The following is a 20,910-nucleotide window of genomic DNA, read 5'->3' as shown; positions in this document are numbered from 1 at the left end:
AAGAATTAATCATTTTTATTGTGGCATTTGGAATGGACCGGCCCCTTATTTTGGGACTGCCCTGGCTTCGTAAGTGGAACCCTCGCATTAACTGGAGAAAGGGGTGGTTACGCATTCGCACTAGCACACCCCCTGAACGGGAGGTTGAGACTCCAGATCCTGCTGATTCTAACCCCGCATTAGCCGCCAGGGGGCAGGAGAGGATCGAAGGAGAGGAGAAAATTCCGAAAGAATATTGGGACCTAAGGGGAGTGTTTAGTGAGAAATCTTCTGATAAACTCCCCCCCCCCCCACGACAGACCCACTGATTGCACCATTGATATTTTGCCTGGGGTAAAGCTTCCCAAGCCCCAAATATATTCAATGTCCCCTAAGGAAATGGAGGAAATGAGAAGATTCATTGATAAAAATTTGGAGAGGGGCTTTATAGAACCGGCTAGTGTCTTCATGGGCTCTTTTTAAGTTAAAAAGACGATTCTCATTCAAGTTAATTGAAACGTTGCAGTTGGTTTAGTTTCCTTTAAATTCTCAGGAGCCACACAAAAAAACAAAGGTAATTCAGCATCTTTGTTTGAGAAAGTTTCAAGTCTCTACAGGGTCTTATTTTCTTTTGACCCCCGAAAATAAGCATTTGGCCTTATTTTCTGGGGGGGGGGTCTTATTATTTTTGAGGTGCAGGAGGCGGTGAGCGTGGTCACCTCATGGCTGCTGCTGTGTTGCAATATTTTCAGGGAGCGCTTATTTTCAGGGGAGGCCTTATTTTAGCGCTTGCGCTCAAAAGCCCGATTGGGCTTATTATCCAGAGAGGTCTTATTTTGTGGGGAAACAAGGTAATTTAACAACTGCAGTTTTAAAACGTGGCAAGAAAAGTCGTAAAATGGGGCAAAACTCACTTAACACCCTCACTTAGCAACATAAATTCTGGCTCCGTTGTGGTCGTAAGTCGAGGACTACCTGTGCTTTGCTCCCTTAGGGACACAGACACACTGTCCTCGGTCTAATTGGCAGATCTTCCTTCCCAAAGGAGAAAAGCCAAAGGTTTTATTTCTTCTTCTTTTTTTCAACTGCTTTATAAGCAGAGCTGAACAGTACAAAAAGCAACATCGCGAGGGGAATTGCTAAGAAAGGGGCGTAGAAAGCAGATAGGGTCAAGCGTTCCTGCAGAGTCTGTGGACCCGGGACTTTAGCGTTGGAGAAATCCGCAAACAGGATGTGGGCCAGGCAAGCGACCACCGTTGTCGCTATGTGCGTTGCGTAGATAATCACAGGAGTCCGGATCCACTTGCAGTTCCCTGAATCGAAAAAGAAACACTTTTTTAAAATAATTGCAGCCTTAGGTCCAAAAAACCTCAAGTGTTTATTTTCTAATTTGCATACAAATGTAAAATATTGGTAGTCCTCAACTTATAACCACAATTGGGACGAGAACTGCCCTTGCTAAGAAGGTGGCTGTTAATGGAGTCACGTCAACTTTATTACTTTTTTTTGCCACAGATGTTAAGCAAATAACCGCAGTTCAGAAAATTACATGGTGGTTAAGTGAATTCAACTTTCCCTATTATAATAAGAGATAGAAATAAGAGAAAGGGGGAATATTAGTTTATACACTTTTATATAATAAAATAAGAGCAATAATATGGAATAATTGAATAACGAGGGACTGCAACTTAATATAAATATGTGTTACTATTGGAAATATATCTTGGGGGGAAAGTAATAACTATAACTAATTCTATTAGTTTTATTTGTATTAGAATGTACGATACCCAGGTGTCACACTGTTCACACATTGATATGTTTGTAAAAAAATAAAATAAAATAAAAAACTTTTTTAAAAAAACCCTTTCCCCATTGACTTTGCGGTTCCATCACAAATGCGTGCACAACAAAAGCGCGCCTGACTAAACCGCGGTGACTAAAGAGCGGTGACAAAACCGCGCGCCGAATGAGCGACTAATTAGCCCTAAAGCGCGCCGACAAAAGCGCGCCGACAGAAGCGCGCTGTAACGGAACCCTAAACCTAACCCTAACCCTAACTCTAAACCTAACCCTAAACCTTACCTTAAATTAAATCGCGCTTTTGACATCGCGGTTTTAGCGCCGCGGTGTTGTCGGCGCGCTTATGACGTTCGCGCTTTTGTCAGGTCACGGACTTTGCTCGTTGGACGCCAACTGGGAAGGTGAAAATGGTAATCACATATCCTGCTCCCCTAGTTCATACAAACTGGCACGCTTACCTTTCCAGAAGGCGTAGGCAGCAACGGGAAAGAAAAACAATTGTAGAAAACCTTCGGAGTAAAGGAAAGACTGGAACCAGGGTTCTGGGTTTACCACCAATGGATCCTTGAATGTAGTTGCGTACCAGGTCATCGCATCGGTTAGCTTTAGGAATAGAGAAGATGGTTGGTGAGTAAGGAGGAGGAGAAGGGCACCTAAATCTTCCTTTTAATCTTCTATCTATGGTGGCGGTGTGTGTAATAGAAGCTGCGTAATAGAAACGCTGCCCCATTTTAATGGTGGTTGGGAACCTGATGCAAAGCATGTAGGTAGAACTCGGCAGTGGTTGGTTTGGCTAGTTTTGTTAGCAGGGGGGGAAGATGTTTACTTCTTTCTCAAACTATGTGATAGGTTTTGATTACAACTTTTACAGGCCAATAGAAGAGACTATCCATCAGTCAGGTTGAACTGAGGAGTTCTTGGTGTTCTCTGAGCTTCAGTGATTGCTTGCAGACATTTTATGATCAAATGAGGTAATAGCATCAGTGCAACTGAGTGTGTTTGCTCCCTGTTTATTATACAGTACTTTGCTCTGCCAATGTTGGCTCTTATTTTTGGTAGTTCTTTGATTAGGGTATCAAGTAACTGTGTTGAGTGACAAGAAGAGGGCTCTCATACTAAAGACAAGATAAGTTGACTCCGCCTCTTCAGACTCCCCCCCTCCCTCCCATTTATGGCCCTCCTGGTCTCTCTCTCTCGCCTATTCTTTCAGTTCTTGCTTTAAGAGTAGAGTTCATATAACAAAGCACCTGAGGACAGGACAAGAATGGGTGGAAAATAATCAAGGAGAGAAGCAACCTAGAACTTAGAAGAAATTTCCTGATAGTTAGAACAATTGATCAGTGGATCAATTTGCCTCCAGAGGTTGTGGGTGCTCCAACACTGGAAGTTTTTAAGAAGATGTTGGATATCCATTTGTCTGAAGTGGTGTAGGGTTTCCTGCCTAGGCAGGGGGTTGGACTAGAAGACCTCCAAGGTCCCTTCCAACTTGGTTATTCTAATCTATTACATATGGTTAATTCCACCTTCTAGCCTGCTAGTGGCTTTAGTGAATTGTGTGAAGCTTGAAAATGGGTTAATTCAACAGCAAAGTTCAGTATGTTGGGAGAACAAGATACTTGTAATCTCTTCCTGTTGCATAGTCCCCTTCTTGGACCACATCTCTCTTTTTTTGCCTCTTTCCTTCATCTATTAAGACTGTACATCCACTTGAAGAATTAAACTGTAGTCACAGCCTCCATATTCATTTTTTCAGAAGGCTGCAACAGATGAGATAAAGAATAGACCTGTATTGGTTTTTAAAAATCAATCAATCTATCTATCATCTATCTATCTATCTATCTATCTACCTACCTACCTACCTACCTACCTACCTACCTACCTACCTTATCTATCTATCTATCTATCTATCTATCTATCTATCTATCTATCTATCTATCTAATCCATCCATCCATCCATCTATATATCATCTATCTATCTATCTATCTATCTATCTATCTATCTATCTATCTATCTATCTATCTATCTATCTATCCATCCATCCATCCATCCATCCATCCATCCATCTATATATCATCTATCTATCTATCTATCTATCTATCTATCTATCTATCTATCTATCTATCTATCTATCTATCTATCTATCATAGAATAGAGTTGGAAGGGACCTTGGAGGTCTTCTAGTCCAACCTCCTGCCTAGGCAGGAAACCCTACACCACTTCAGACAAACGGTTATCCAACATCTTCTTAAAAACTTCCAGTGTTGGAGCACCCACAACAGAGGTGGGTTCCTATCAGTTCGCACCAGTTCGGTAGAACCGATTCATCAAATCTACCGATCCGGTTAGAAGAGGTTCCACCAGTGGACCCGGAAAGCAGGCCACACCTACAGAAGAGGTTCCAAAAAATTTTGAAACCCACCACTGACACACACACTCACAGAGACTCACATAGAGAGAGAAAGACAGGAAGGAAGAAAGAAAAAAAGAAAAAGTGAGAGAGAGATGAAAGAAAAAAAGGAAAAAGGGACAGAGAGACAAAAGGAAGGGGAGAGAGAGAGAGAGAAAGAGAGAGAGAGAGAGAGAGAGAACACATGGCCGGCAAGCCACTCCCACCAGGTCACATGGCCGGCAAGCCACTACCACAAAGGAGGCCACACCCACAGAGTAGGTTCGAAATTTTTTTGAAACCCACCACTGACCCACAACGTCTGGAGGCAAATTGTTCCACTGATTTAATTGTTCTGACTGTCAGGAAATTTCTCCTTAGTTCTAAGTTGTTTCTCTCCTTGATTAGTTTCCACCCATTGCTTCTTGTTCTGCCCTGTGGTGCTTTGGAAAATAGGTTAACCCCCTCTTGTTTGTGGCAGCCCCTCAGATATAGGGACACTGCTATCAGGTCTCCTCTGGTCCTTCTTTTCATTAAACTGGACATGGCCAGTTCCTGTAACCGTTCTTCATATGTTTTCGTCTCCAGTCCCCTAATCATCTTTGTTGCTCTTCTCTGAACCCTTTCTAGGGTCTCAGCATCTTTTTTACATTGTGGCGACCAAAATTGAATGCTGTATTCCAAGTGTGGCCTTACCATGGCATTATAAAGTGGTATTAACACTTCATGTGATCTTATTATATTCTCCTGTTTATGCAGCCTAGAACTGTGTTGGCTTTTTTGGCAGCTGTTGCATACTGCTGGCTCCTATTTAAATGGTTATCTCTTTCTTTCTTTCTTCCTTCCTTCCTTCCTTCCTTCCTTCCTTCCTTCCTTCCTTCCTTCCTTCCTTCCTTCCTTCCATCTATCTGTCCATCCATCCACCCTCTATTGCTAGATAATGTATGGATCAAATCCAGCTTCTTTTAACTTCCATTCAAGAAGTGCAAAGTCTCTTTCTAAAAGCAGAGTTCATGGATGAAAGGGTTTAGCATATAAGGTTCCAGGAAGAGTTGAAATGTAGATTTTATCTTTCTGCATACCAGAATTTATGATCTTTACTTATTTAGGGATCAAATTTATATGCCAACAATGCCCTCCCCATCAAAGTGACTCTGGGCAGTATTCAATAAAACCAAGAATTTAACCATTTTGCAAATCTCTCCAAACAAGAAATGTAGATAAAACACAGGAAAGAGGTTTGCATACATTTTGATCCAGGTTTTTTTTAGGTCAGATACACGCAAACTGTTGTAAAATTGCTGGAATGAAGCCCAGCTTTTCCCCCAACAGGCTTTTTGTACATCCTGACCTTTGTTACATAGCACAACCCGTTTCCTAAACCCAGAGTGTCGAAAGCGCTGTCTCTTCCCAAAAGAACCTTGGTAATCCAGTCAAGACACATGGATCTACCCCACACGCTGGATCCCCCCATCCCCTCATACAGAGCTGGATGGTCATGCAGCTTCCCCCATTCCCCACAGAATCCTGGTTCTTCAGCCTCTTCAGGCAGGAACGCGGAGCAAGTTTCCCGCACTTAGATGCGTAAATCCGATCCCAGATTCTTAAGCAAAGCGGATCCCAAAGCGATCTCTGCGGACCAGCCACAAAGAGCTCGGCGGTTCCCCTCTACTTACGGCGACAGGATAAACTCCAGGCAGCAACGGCTGCAGATCGATGAATAAAGTGATCGGGATGTGAATGAGGCAGTAGAACGCGAAGATCCACTCGAGGACGCGCGTCGCAGCCATCGCCTTTTCGGAGGATCGGTCGAGCTGGCAAGAGCCGGGAACGAACGATCGCCTTATTCTGCGCCCATTGGCTCTCCGTGGAGGGGGAGGGGCCTCCTGGCCAGATGGCCACGCCCCCTTCCCCAAGCTTGTCCTTTTTGGCAGTGGGAAAGATCTGCGCGCCCCAATTTCGCTGCTCAGGCACTTCGTGGACACACATTGAGACCATTTCCTACGTTCCGCCGGGTTTTGCTTGGGGAGATCATCCAAGATTAGATGAGGCGTCTGGGAGGGCGGAGCCACGCAGTCTCTCTTAAATCAACCGTAGTTGCCAAAGCCCATTGTAACAACATTGTCAAAAGAAGAGGTCTTCAAACTTGGCCACTTTAAGACTTGTGGACTTCAATTCCCAGAATTCCTCAGCCAGCAGAGCTGGCTGGAGAATTCTCTATGTTGAAGTCCACAAGTCTTAAAGTGGCCAGTTTAGGGATTCCTGCAATCTCAATAATACGGGCAAACAATAGATACAAACTCAAGGTAAACTGCTCCAAAATACGACTTCAGCAACAGAGTGGTCAATGCCTCTGGAATGCACTACCTGACTGTTGTTACATCCTTAAATCCCCAAAACTTTAACCTTAGACTGTCCACTGTTGACTCACCCCCTTCCTAAGAGGTCTGTAAAGGGGTCGTGCGTGGGCTCATCAACATGCCTACTGTCCCTGTCTTACTGTGCCTACTTATTCGTATCCATTTCCTGTATTCATAATTATGTTTACACTTATATCTGTTATCTTATATATGCTTGACAAAATAAATAAAATTAAAAAATGCCCAAAATTTAACCATGCCTTGCATACCCTGAATAACCTGCATAAGTTGCATCCATACAATTGTGTAGATCAGGGAGTACAATCTTGGCAGCTTTTAAGATTTGTGGACTTCAACTCCCAGAATTCCCCAGCCAGCTATGCTATGCCTTCTGGCAATTGAAGTCCACAAACAAGTTGCTAAGATTAGACACCCCAATCTACATGATCAGAGTATTTTTAATTAAGCAAGGAATGGTTAAAATTTCGGGCAAGCATGTCCACGCAGACCCAGCTAATCTTGCTTAGAGGTCCTTCCATCCCTGAAGGTCATCCAGAGTCTTAAATGTTGCCAAAGTCGTAACATCCCCTCCCCCATGAAGGTTAAAAATATGGTTGATGACAAGTTTGGGAAGTCCGAAGTTGACTTGCTCTTCAACATTTTTGTGGACTCTGACAGGCTGGGCAGTCAGTAGAATTCTGGGAGTTTAAGTCCGCATCTCTTAAACTTGCCCATGTTGAGAAGATTGGACTTGGATGGTGGAGATCAAGTCTAGCCAACAGATGAATGAACCTTCCTGGTGGAAGAGGATTAACTGGATCTCAATACACAGTTACTTTGTTGCTGTTTTCTAGAGGATACTTTGGAGGAGGCTAGAACATGATGGATTCTGGTGCCCAAATAATGTGGAATACAGTTAGCGGAATGAGCTGTGCTGGAGAAGTATCAACATGGCAAGAGTCAGTCTATATGGAAGCATATTCAGAAAAATTGATTGACCCACTTTTTAAAATGCACCAAGTCGACAATTAAGCAGCCACAACAGGAAGTTTATGGAAAGAGTTCTGTGCTTCTGTTAAACGCTGAGGCGGCATTATTTTAGAATATTGTAGCTTTCTTTAAATTAACTGATTCCGCCAATGATCAAAAACACATCCATAATCAAACCTCTTTTTTGGTTTTTTAAAGGTGTTTGCACATATCTCAGCAGAAGAGGTCTCTTGGATGTCTGAGAAGGAAAGAGAAGCACTAAGAGATGATCCTTTTAGCTGAAGTAATTTTATTAAACAAGTAACATTTTATCAAAAGGTCAGAGACGCCATTTTAGTGAAAGGAACCGGTTTTCAAATGTGGAAGGGCTTGAACACTTTGTATTGTTTTCAACTATTTAAAATACTTTGTATGTATTATACAGCTACTATATCCAACCTGCAAGAAGTTTGATTACTGCTACATGGCAGTAAAAACCAGTAGGAGCTGCTAATGTTGCCATCTAATGGTGTTCATTTGGATGTTTTGTCCGAGATGACAGTTGTGCTGTAATAATTCACATGATTCTCAATTGCCATTATTAGCGTTATAAGCCAATATTATCTTATAATGTGGTGGCACAGTGGTTAGAATGAAGTATTGCACGCTAACTCTGCCCACAGCCAGGAGATTGATCCTAACTCAAGGTTGACCCAGCCTTTCATCCCTCCGAAGTTGGTAAAATGAGGACCCAGATTGTTAGTGGCAACCTGCTGACTCTGTCAACTGCTTAGAGTGCTGTAAAGCAGTACAAAGTGTCATATAAGTCTAGGTGTTACTGCTATTACTATTCTCCATGTTGCTACATTAACAGTTTATCAACTGATGAAAGATTATTGGATATACATTTCATGCTTGTCCTCTTTATTTACCATGCCACTTGCCTCCAATATACCACTGAATTATTACCGCTAATAGGGTACTAATATATCTCTGTAGTTATTCAGGGCTAAACACCACAGCTCCTTTATTTTCCCTTTGAATTTAGCTTCTTGTTCCCTCATTGTACATACTTATTTTTAAACATGTCTCCTACTTTGTCTGAAGCCTTCTCAAAAGTGCGATGTCTAGCCCTTGAGTTGCCCCTGAGTGAAGAAAGATCTAGAATTCTCACCTCGGTTAATATGGAAAATGCAACCTTAGTCTCAGTCCTGCAGCTACATTTAGTTGCCAACCCTGGAGCGTCAATCATAATGTCAGTAGTCCAGAGGGGGTATTCAGCCAGTTCTGACAGGTTCTGGAGAACCAGTAGCGGAAATTTTAAGGAGTTTGGAGAACCGTCCCCATCCCCGCTTATCTTCTTTTGTTGCCCTTTACAGGAGAACAGAGCTGGAAAGCAGGTTAATGGGGTGTGGAGGGAATGGGGATTTTGCAGTATCCTTCCCCTGCCACGCTCATAGAACCAGTAGTAAACTTTTTTGAATCCCATCACTGAAGTAGTCAGAGGTTCCAGTTATTCAACCAGCTCTCTGTGACCCCTCAATGGCCTCCTTTACATGCAACTTCGTGTAACAAATCTTTGGAAGAGCCCAAATCCATTATTAATGAGTTGCATGCCCCAAATCAGTAGAAGGATAAAACAACAATAACAACAACATAGTCACGGAAGTTTGTTTGCTTGTTTGTTTCAAATGTCACATTTAATGTTTTCACCACTTTACTTCAAAATCTACATTGTACAAAGTGACCCGCAAGTGTGCCACATTTAACAGACCAACCTCTGAGATTTTACCTTTCATACCAGTGTCTTCATGGGCTCTTTTTAAGTTAAAAAGACGATTCTCATTCAAGTTAATTGAAACGTTGCAGTTGGTTTTGTTTGTTTTAAATTCTCAGGAGCCACACAAAAAAACAAAGATATTTCAGCATCTTTGTTTGAGAAATTCAAAATTTGTCTCCCCCCCCCAGCTAAATGACTACTTCATTGAAGTTAAAACTTCCAAAAACGTAAATTAATAGAATCCAGTTCCAACTCAGATCACCCTTTCTGAAAATACTCTGCTAAATACAGATAACTTACAAATAACTTTAACAGTTAATTGTCCATGACAAACACCAAGGTTTCTCTTATTTATTTTTTTTAATATCCCAGACCAACATTCAAAAATTCGAGACCATCCATTCGTTATTTCTTTGTACAGTTGAAAAACAGTCTTCAGTTTTTCTTGCCTTTTTTAAATATAAAAGTTGGAAGGGACATTCAAGTTTCAAGTCTCCACGCTGGACTAAAAAAAAAAAAAAATCAGGTGGAGGTAAACAAGCCGTGTTGTATACTTCCAGGAGGTAGAGGCCTTCAATTTGTGTTCATATATATATATACATATGCACAGAATAATTCAGTGTTTGAACAGAACACACACAAAAAGGAATTAGCCAAAAAGTAATAAAAGTTATTTACTACTGTGACATTTCAAGACTTCCACAGCTTTGCCTAATGACACAAATACAATTAACATAATTCCCTATGTGCTTTCCCCCACTATTTTTTCATTTCTTTTTCATCCAACTGTCCAGTGCAGGATTTTAAAAAAAAAGAAATCACAAAGTTTTACAGATCTAAAAATGTGTAAACTACTTTCTCATGCGCACATCTCTCTCTCTCTCTCTTTCTCTCTCTCTTTCTCTCCATGGCAATGGATATCAAGATTATTTTTTTTAAATATTAGCCCCCGAATGGAATGCGTGCTGGGGCAGAGGGAAGGGAAGGGGAAGGGATGGTTCATGTAAGAAAAAGAGCAGAAAAAGCTTCTAATAAAAATAGATTAAATATATATATTTATATATATTTATTTATAACTTGGGAAGGGTTCAAAGGAAAAGACACTTTTCTCTCCTAGTCAAAACTCATTCTCTCTACTCACAAAATCAGACTGGAAAACAGCACGCAGGCATCACCACTTCGCTACTGAGAAGCTATGGAGATGGATGTGACCACCAGGTGACGTTGCCCTCTCACTCTTGGGGCACTGCGCCCTCTGATGAGGCTTTATGATTGGTCATGATTAAGTTTTGTATTCCCTGTTTTGTTTTTTCAAGCAAAAGTCCCAATTCTTCAGGAATGGCTCAATATCAAAATAGCTTACACAATTTCTTTTATACAATTTCACTTTTAAAACTGAAGAAAAAAAATTGGTTCAATCTTTTTGTTTGTTTGTTCCGAGCCAAGCAAGATTCACAGCTGCACTACAATTCATAAATTTAAGGGGAAAAAAGTGCAACCCTGGATAAAATATATATATTTTTTCCTAAAAGCACAACCCCACCTTTGACAGGATTTAAAAGCCTAGTTAACATTTTTCTAACTCTTATTTGTATAACATACAAGGATAGTGGTTGTTAATTTAAAACTTCATTAGTAAAATTACAGTACAAGCATGATTAAATCTCCAGAATTGCAAATCCCAGAATCCAGTGGAAAGCTACATTATGTCTTCAGTAGTATACTATATCTTCCACTTTCATTCCCAGACCAGTGGAGATGGTGGCATCTCAGACGGCTGAGCAACAGTGGAACTGGAAAGCAATAAACAGAGAAGATCAACTTTCCCTCTCAAGAGGTTGGCGGGGCACAGAGAATGCTAAGAACACACACATTTAATAATAAATTCATTTTTTTAAAAATCACCATGCAACCGGAAGCCCTTCCAACTCAGGAGGATTAGAATCTGGAGCTATGTATCTGGTATTATGTATATTAACTGCAGCTAGAATTGTATTTGTGCAACATTGGAAAAAATGATGAAATACCGTCCGATGAGAGTGTCATTAAGAAAATACTAGACTGTGCAGAAATGGACTCTTGAACACTCAATGGACTCTTTACTCTTGAACACCACTTGTCGGCTGTGACCAGGGGGGCATTTGCCCAGGTTCGCCTGGTGCACCAGTTACGTCCCTACCTGAACCGGGAGGCCCTCACAACAGTCACTCGTGCCCTTGTGACCTCTAGACTGGACTACTGCAACGTGCTCTACATGGGGCAGCCCTTGAAGAGTATTCGGAGACTTCAGCTTGTCCAGAATGCAGCCGCGCGAGCGATCGTGGGTGTACCTCGGTTCACCCACGTAACACCTATCCTCCGCGAGCTGCACTGGCTGCCTATTGGTCTCCGGATACGCTTCAAGGCGCTAGTCGTTACTTATAAAGCCCTTCATGGTATTGGACCTGGGTACTTGAGAGACTGCCTGCTGCCAATTACCTCCACTAGACCGATTAGATCCCACAGATTAGGCCTCCTCCAAATCCCATCCACCGGCCAGTGTCGACTGGCGACTACCCGGAGGAGAGCCTTCTCTGTGGCTGCTCCGACCCTCTGGAATGAACTCCCCGTGGAGATTCGAACCCTCACCACCCTCCAGGCCTTCCGCAAAGCCCTCAAAACCTGGTTGTTCCGACAGGCCTGGGGCTAAAGAGCTGTTGCCCCCGCCTCGGATGGTATGACTGTTGTGAGTTTTAAATTATATATTGTTATGTTGTTGTTTTTAAATCTTTTGTCTGTATCCCCCTCCCCAGTTCGAGTTGTGAGCCGCCCTGAGTCCCCTTCGGGGAAAAAGGGCGGCATATAAATTTAATAAACTGAACTGAACTGAAACTGGATAGACTAACCTTTATTATTAAAGATAAAGAAGTAACTGAGTATTTCTCGACATGCAATATATTTTACGAATGGTTAGATAATAGAAATAGAAGTTAGAAAAGAGGAGATATAAAAAAGAGGGAATGATATTGTGGAGGGAATTTAATGAAGATATTATGTATTACTGTAACTGTGGATATAGTTATATTATTAATAGTGTTGTGATGAATATTATAACAAATATGTGCATTTTGATTGTTTAAAACCCTGAAACCACACTGTTCGATGGAAATGGAAAGTAATATAAATAAAACAAATAATAAAAAGGAATCTGGAGCTTGAGAAAGAAATATACTTTTCGGTTTTCACCATAGTGAAAGCAGAAGTTTAAGAGAAAATAAGACATCCTGGGGCAAAGTAAGGCTCCTTCCTCTTTTCTTCCTAAAATTATTGCAATGTCCAGCAATGCTTTAGATTACTGCAATGCTCTCTACATGGGGCTGCCCTTGAAGAGCATTCAGAAATTTCAATTGGTGCAGAATGTAACTGTGCAGCAGTGATGGGTTCCGGATTCCGCCCCGGAGTCACCCACATGCATGTGTGCGTAAGCTGCAAAAGCTTAAGCACAGGTAAGAAGCGCGGGCAGGCAGGCCCTCCGGAGCACCGTACTGGAACAGTACCCGGTGCAGGATCTGGTATGTCCATACCAGGGCGTACCGCCTGCAACCCACCATTGCTGTGCGGGCAGTAAATGATGCTGGATACATGGCACAAGTAACACCACTACTATGTGAGCTGCACTGGCTACTGCTGTGCTTCTGGGTGAAATTCAAAGTCCTGGTTTTCACCTTTAAAGCCTTAACTTTAAGGTTACCTGAGGGGGGGTCTTTTTCCAAATTGGGACTGTGCATGCTGCTGAATGCTGAACCCATTAGGCAAAGAAGCCTGACTGGCAAACACTATGAGGCAAGCCTTCTCTGCTGTACCCTGCTTTGTAGAATACTCTCCACTCTGAGATTAGAATGCCCCCCCCAACCCTGTTGGTTTTTGGGTAAAGCTTTAAAAACTTGGCTATGTGCTTGGAGTTTGGAATGTGTTAAGCCCTCTGTTTGTTAGTAGGTTAACTATCCTGCCTGCTGCATGTACTTATTTTGCTTAATGTTTTATTCTTTTACTGTTTTTTATTGCTTTAATGGTTTTACACTTTTAGGATTGTAAGTTGCCCAGAGCCACTTGACTGAGATGGGCAACTATAGAAATTGAGTAAATAAATAGTAAATAAAGGAGATACAGAATAACTATGCTATGCGGAATAGATTATATCAATGGTTGGAAACACGAGGTGGAAGTTGGAATATGAAAGAATCAGGTTAGGGGGACATGGAGAGAGATACTATGTATGTATTAGAATGTAGGTATTAGAATGATAGGATACATTATTCTAGAATATGATGGTTAAAAATAACTGTGCAACACTAGCATTGTTTAAAATAGTACATATGTTATTTGTTTTTATCTTTGTTTTATAGCAAGTGGAATGCCAGGACAATTATACTGTATTCAATATATTCATATGTAATCAATAAAAATATATTTTTAAAAAAACACTAAACTCTTCGCTACCTCCTGCCAAGATCATGACTAACTTCTCCTGAGTCTTTTTTAATCACAGTTCAGTCCTCTTGTCTCTGATCAAAACACAGTTTGTCCCTTTAATATTTTGGGGTTTAGGGCAACATCCTTTTTAATGTTCTTTCTTTCAGTATCTTCATTCTGTCCATATATTCTCTCTTAGGGAAACTCCCTCTTGTCTCTGCCTACATTCTTTTTGCTTCCCCCTTAGGAGGGAACTCTAATGTAAAGATTCTAAATGGAGCCACTTTGGTTCCCGGTTCTCCTCCCACTTGTTTTGTGAAGCTTTGCACTTAGACGTCAAAAACAATTAATATTGAATTTTATCATTGGGATTATACCCAGTGTCCTCCACCTATTGTGAAAGGACCAACCACTGATGAGATAAGAGTACTTTGGAGTACACTTCTTTTATGTGTAATTTATTATCAGCTGTCTTGAGGTTTATCCAATTAAAAGTGAGATATAATTATTTAAACAGAGATAAACAAGTCAAAGATCATATTCCTGAGTGTTGCTGGGTAGGACTGAAATAACTGGAGCTCCCTCTTTCCTCTCATGCACAAGGATTGTGAAATGAGGCTGAAGGATGCCTGAAATTATCCATGGAATGTAGATGCCCCCCCCCATCTAAATTAAACAAACTGCATTGTTACCTCACTCCCCTATCTTTATTTTTGCCTAAGGTTAAATTTAGACTCTAAAGCTTTAAGGGAATGAGTGCTTTTCCTTTGCTTACATCAAATTACCATATATATTGCATCATTCACCACCAATGATGCACAAGCTTGAATGCTCTTCCTTCTACAACTAGACAGGAGGATAACAGCTTGAATACCAGGCTGTGTTCTGCCAAGCTAAGGGATTGCTGATTCCATGGGATGAAATAACCGCAATGGAAAATTCTTACTTCTTTATTCATCCAAAGGACGTTATAGACAGGTGAAAAATTCCAAGGCAGCAACCTACTGTTTTATTCTTTTTGTCTGCATTTTGCTTGCTTTTGGTTAACATAAAAAATAGCAGAAGAAAAACATTTGCAGCTCAGGATTGAACTGTGGGTCCTTGATGCTCTCAGTGCTTGATGGGTAATGAAATGTCTTCAAGAAAACAAAACATCATCAGATCTTGTAGTCTAGCATTGATGATGCTATCTAATTTGGTAGTGAAATGTCTGTGAGAAAATAACCAAACTCGGAGAGCACCAAGGATCCCACAAAAATCTATCATTCAAAATGTTAAAGCATTCTTAACAAATCAGGCATGCAGGTAGTATAACTGGAAGGTTCCTTAGTTCAAAGAGGATTAAAACAAATGTTTCACCATTAAGGAAATAAATGAATATCAGAAGTGATTACATACAGTTACCTAATAAAGCTCTTAAAAGCAGCAGATTGGGGATTGATGCACAAAGGTACTCTATTTCCTTTCTGCTGTTCCAAAATGAACTGATGGATTATTTCTGGAAAAAAAAGTAGGAGAAAAAAAAAACAAAATCCAAATTCATGCTTTCCAATGCAAATTGTACAAAACAGGATATTGTTGACTAGTAAACATTGGATTTGTGGCAAGGACACACTTTTATAGATTTTAAATTTAGCTGTTTGTTAAGTCACTGGGGATCCTTGTGGAATGTGGTATAGAAAATGCTGTAAGTAAATTAATACCAACATTAATTGTGCATTTGGATGGAGTCACTCACGCCTACTGCTTTGGTGACTCCATCCAGCCACTTCATTCTCTGTCGTCTGCCTCTTCTTTTGCCCTCAATCGTTCCCAGCATTAGGCTCTTCTCCAGGGAATCCTTCCTTCTCATTAGGTGGTCAAAGTATTTGATTTGCATATTTATGTATTAATTTTATAACCTGCTTTATTTTGCATAATTCATGGTGACATACTTAATGCTGTGTCCTATTTTCTCCACAGCAACAACCTAGTATGGTTGGTTGGGCTGAGAGAAAGAGACTAACCTAAAATATAAAATATAAACTTTCAGCAATCTTCTGTGATTTCTTTTCATTTATTTTATAAATATTTCAAATTTCCCATCTAATATATTTTTTCCATGCAAATACTGACGAATTGATGTATTGCCCTTTTCCTGGCTTAATGAGATGCAAGTTATTAAGCAAACAAATATGTATAAATATATAAATGATAGAAATGTATATTTATCCCAAGTGTACATTATTGCTAAATAATGTAAAGGATGTGATCTCCTAATTTATAATACTGACCTTTAACCTGCCGGACAGAACTGAGGTTCTTTTCAAAAGTATCATCGAATTTAGGATTTGTGATGGGTTCAAAATCACTGGTGTAAACTCTTCCAGTAGAAGTGGAAAAACAACATTTGCACATACAGGTGTGATATCGTAATCGCCCTTCGTCAAGATATGGATGAGCTAAGGCATCCTTAGCGGATATTCTTTTGGACTGAATACAGAAAAATACAAATTACTGTTGCATATAGATTTTAGTTTATCATACACACACAAACACACACACACACACACACATGCCGAGAGATAACAAACTCCATGATAAACTTTTTCTAACTTTAATGTTTGATAAGTGAAACCATTAGGAGGCAGTGTTCACTTAAAAGTCAGTGTTGCTGTAACTGAAATATTTTTTTACACGGAAAGAGTGTATTTATTTATTTACATACTGGCAAAAAGCACTAACCCTATTTACGGGGTACATGGCATGTTAAGTAGGCACTGACATGCTTTATCTGCTGCCCCTCTCACCGGTACATGATTCTGGGTGTTGCTTCCATTCCCTTCCACCAAAGTCAGTAAGAATGCTGGCAAGACATCCACCAACCTCTCTCCTTAACAAGACAGTTGGGCATAGCTATCTGTCAAAATTTGCTCTGCTTCGCTACCCATGCTACAGTCCTTCTTGCTTGCTTCACCCCAAACCACCCCTTGCTGCCAGTTGTGGTCAACTGCTGTTCAGGCAGACCCAGATCAGCTGAGGTACCTGGCAGATACAGAGGGAAAACCAGGTGTGGTAGAAATGGACTTTCCTGTTGCCATACCAAAAATGAACTGAATAGTGAGAGAAGAAAGCAAGCAACCTTTTTTTCTACCTGCAGGTGCTATGCAATTGATATGGAAATGCGATTTGGTGAGGCTGCTAGAATTTTTATAGTGATTTTCTAAGAGGGGGAGAGAAAGCTTCAAAGGAAGACATGCATTTTAGGAAGCATGTGAACTGACTTTCGCAGTCCCCCTCTCCCTCAATTTAAATCTGATAAACCCATCAAAGAATAGCAGCTGTATTTCAGGGCAGAACAAAATTTAATATTTTGCCATAGACTAATGTATTTCAATAAGAAGCTATCCTTGTCTGCCCTGAACCTGTTTTAGATGGAACCAACTATTAAAAAGCCAATACTTTTGTTGCCATTTCAGAAATGAAGTTGAAAACAGTATTCCTTTGGCCCCTGGAGCACAAATCACCCCTACTTCCAAGCAAGTAATTAAAGGAACCTGCCTTTTCACAGGTTTCCATGCAAGCCATGAAAAAAATGGATCTGTTTCAAGAGTAACTGCATGAATTGACATTAATGATTAGCAGAGAACTGCTGTGCTCCTGGGAAGGCCAAAGTGCTCTACTGAAATTATTTTTCAGGCATACATAAGCCTAGAAAACCTTTTAATATTTAAATACTGTTAACTTAGAGGGTGCGATGGCTCAGCGTTTAAAGAGGCTGAACTTATCAACTGGAAAGCTGACAGCCTTGGGTTCAAAACCCAAAAGCTGTGGGGTGGGGTGAGCTCCTGTTACTTGCCCCAGCCCTTGCCAACCTAGCCGTTCAAAAGCATCCAAATGCAAGTAGGTAAATAGGTTCAACTTTGGTGGGAAGATAACAGCGCTCCGTGTACCTCAGTGTATAGTCATGCTGGCCACCTGGCAACAACAATGTCTTTGGACCTCCCTTGGCTAAGAAACAAGAGATGAACACCCCCCTCTAGAGTCAGTCACAACTAGAGAGGGGAAACCTTTACCTTTAACTTAGTAGCAGTTGGAGGGGAGTGGCCTTGATGGTTCTTGAGGATGCTAAGAGTAGAAGAAACTAAAACAAAGCAGGGGCTGAGCTCTATCCCCTGGGCTGGTGGCAGGGTGGTTGAGTTATATGAGTGGACGGAGGGGGTCCCTAGCCAGGGGAGTCAGGAGACTGGAGTTGGTGGGAGGAAAGGAAGGCATTGGAGGGCTTATGGCAAGTCAGTACATTCAGGAGGTGACAGACGGGATGTTTTGATGGGAGATAGAGGGAGGGCCTTTTGGGGGAAGATGCCCCTGTGTCTGGTACCAGTGTCATGTTCTGTCCCTCTGTTCAGGCCTAGGCTCTGGTCAGCACAGCTGAGAACTACCTGTATATCAGGATCACCAATCTCTTGGACCTCAGGGACCTCTAAATGCATAATTTTAAATCCCACTAATATGAATTTTTAAAAAAGATAAATAGTGTTTAGTGCAATATAAAAATGCAAATAATTTTTCTGTGAACCACCAACATTTTCTCATGGACCACCAGTGGTCCACCTCTTAGCTATGATACTTCCTGCTCATCCTTGTACCACATTTTCCTTCAACCACGCATCAATGCTTTATCTGAGAAATTCTATCATGATTATCACTTGGGACACCATGTGGAATGCAGGGAGAACTGGCTGTAAGAGAAAATTATAATCGCCTGGCAGATCATCTGCCATCGAGAACATGATAAGTTGCTGAACTGTAAGCAGCCACAGCTCGAGAGACTCATGGAAAGATCATGTTTTAGGATCTGGCCTTTGCGGTCTGCAAAAATTGCTACAAAAGACTAAAGCTCTATAAAGGGATGTTTGTGCAAGACGGCTACCAATATGTAACACTTTGTGCAAAGCCTAAGGCTGATGTGAATGTAGAAATATAGTATAGTGTGCTGCACAAATAAAGGCATGGAATTATTCATTATGCCGAATACTGAGAAAATAGATAAGAAAGTAGAATTTGGCTTTATAATCGGCCTTTTCTGCCCCAAAGGTACAGTTCAGTTCCTCACAGCTTTAAAGCAGCCTTTATTCTGAAAAGATAAACTGACTGCCTAAGAGGGGTAGGAGAGATAAAGAAGATTCCCATTCTCTTTAAAGAGTTCACACATCTCTTCCTTCCAGGGCTGTTCACAGGGGAACAGACATTACATTTTTCCTTTCTAGGTCTGCAGATGAAACAAGAGTTTTCAGAGAAGAACAATAATTCCCCTTCTGTGAATTGCTCCTCCACGAGTATGGCAAAAGCTAAAGGATTTCTCTCATGAGGGAAGTTGGATTATGTAGGTGAATGTTGATGCTTTTCAGCATAGCTGTGCAGAGCAGAAGTCCAAGACATCTGAAGGGCAGCAGGCTGGAGAAAGCTTCACCGAAAGAGAAAAAGAGAAGTCCGGTGCAAAGGTTTCAACACCAATAAGGAAGGCATGCCATTCCCGTAAGAATAACAGGAGGGAAAGTGAACTTGCTGCAATTTGGCAGGTGGCCACACAGGTGAACAAATAAAGTGACATGGGATTTATGAGATGGACTCTTCAAACTTCTTCAGAAAAAAAAAATCCTTCTTCCCCTTTGAGGCCAGTTCGTTGGAAAACATGGGCTGCCTGTCTTAAAGAGAGTCAGATATGCTTAATCTTTGTGAATATCTTAAAAATGCACTCACTGGAGAAGTGCAGATAAAATTTGGGAGCTCATGAACAAGATAGTAAGAGGAAATGGCAAATACAACTCCAATAATGTAAAAGAACTGAATTAAAATCTTCCTTTTGCTACTAAATTAATAGTTCATGTATGACAGACACAAAAAGGGGACTACCTTTCTTTACTGTAGTCTCCTTTATTGCCAAAGTAAGAGGAGGCAAAATATTATGAGCCCAATTATATATTGTTACCTATAACCTCTTCCTTGTTCCACAGGTAAGAATCTGGACCTATGTATCATCTTCTAGTGTCTACGCTAGTACACAATTGTAATTTTATCTTTCCAGTTTTCATTCAGTAGAGCTATATCTTAAATATTGCTTCAGGGAGACTTCTAGTGAGGTCAGGATGAGCTAGATTCCCTGAAGAGGTGGGGATGATATTTATGGCGGAGACTGATGGTCAGATGGATTGTGGCTGGCAAAATCTCTTCAGGGAAAGGAGAGATAATGAGTTTGCCCATATGTACTCTGGATAGCTGATCTCTGGGAGTAGGCTGCAGAAACCAAAGTTTTTTTCAGTCAGTTTATGAGTCTTGCAGCTGGAGTCAAGAGATTCCATCTAAGCCCCCATTTCTAAGGTAGCCTATCAGGATACAAAGCTTGACCAAGCCTCATTTCTTCATTTGGAATTGCCTTTTTTTAAAAAAAAAAACTGCTTTTCAAATACCAAGAACCTTCACTGGGTGAGTCTCCTTCTAGTAAAGGAAGTTTCAAGTATAAGTTCAATAACTCAGAATTTTTTTAAACTTTTTGGAATAGACAGCAAAAGACTGTTTATAATGTTGATTTTGGAAAGTTAAAAATGGGCTAAGGATTTGAAATAAGACTCTGAAATTAATTATAAAAAATATAATTAACATATAACTATAAGAATCTTTCCTGTGCGAAATTGCTGTTGTTTGGATTCCTTAGGAAAAATAATGATAAGATAGGACTTTGAAGGTTGGACACTAGAGCGAACTAGAAAAAATGAAAGATCACAATTAAAGGGGAAGAATACTTAATGAGAATGTAGAATGGAGCAATACTAACACTGGATGTTTTGAAGGGTATTTATGAACAATGAACTCAGAAGTTGATTTTAAGAACGACTGTCATCATAGATAATGTGTAAATGGCGTTATAGAAAAGAGACAATACAGTACTGAAATTGATTTCAATGTGGATTTAAACATGACAAGAATGATATGGGAAAAGCTCAAACAGCACCAAAGACTCCACTAGTATTTGTCCTATATCCTCAGCATTGAGGACAGAATCAAGAATTCATTATATCATTCTGCTATTTTTCTATCTTCCTCTGACACATCTTTGGATATTTTTTCCTGTTGTTTGCCATGTGCTTCTCAAGTCTTTTATGCATACTTTATGGACTATGATATATATATATTGCTATAATTA

The 20,910-nt window shown here is 40.6% G+C and overlaps 2 protein-coding genes across 4 annotated transcripts in view; both read right to left on the bottom strand.

The window, feature by feature from the left end:
• LOC106548631 (sigma intracellular receptor 2) lies at window positions 1-6,040 on the bottom strand. Its single transcript, XM_087717172.1, has 3 exons — window positions 5,843-6,040; window positions 2,238-2,382; window positions 1-1,292 (listed from the first exon to the last, which is right to left on the bottom strand). Exons 1-3 carry the CDS (start codon window positions 5,954-5,956, stop codon window positions 1,042-1,044), a joined length of 510 nt encoding a protein of 169 aa, XP_087573298.1. The 5' UTR covers window positions 5,957-6,040; the 3' UTR covers window positions 1-1,041.
• A 3,124-nt stretch (window positions 6,041-9,164) lies between these two features.
• The window catches only part of NLK (nemo like kinase), a 100,938-nt gene continuing 89,192 nt past the window's right edge, over window positions 9,165-20,910 (bottom strand). The window contains exons 9-11 of one of the 3 annotated variants that reach the window (XM_014058986.2): window positions 16,001-16,199; window positions 15,126-15,225; window positions 9,165-11,068 (exon numbers count right to left, since the gene is read on the bottom strand). In XM_014058986.2, the coding sequence (XP_013914461.2) occupies window positions 15,128-15,225; window positions 16,001-16,199 (297 nt within the window). In that variant the 3' untranslated portion in view covers window positions 9,165-11,068; window positions 15,126-15,127. The remainder of the gene's footprint in view (window positions 11,069-15,125; window positions 15,226-16,000; window positions 16,200-20,910) is intronic. The other 2 variants (XM_087717171.1, XM_014058985.2) reach the window with 2 other exon arrangements.

This window comes from Thamnophis sirtalis, unplaced genomic scaffold (genome assembly GCF_051295495.1).
Source record: "Thamnophis sirtalis isolate CommonGarterSnake01/CBP01778 unplaced genomic scaffold, rThaSir2_p1.2 scaffold_6, whole genome shotgun sequence".
Classification (NCBI taxonomy): domain Eukaryota; kingdom Metazoa; phylum Chordata; class Lepidosauria; order Squamata; family Natricidae; genus Thamnophis; species Thamnophis sirtalis.
This window is presented reverse-complemented; position numbering and strand designations above follow the sequence as displayed.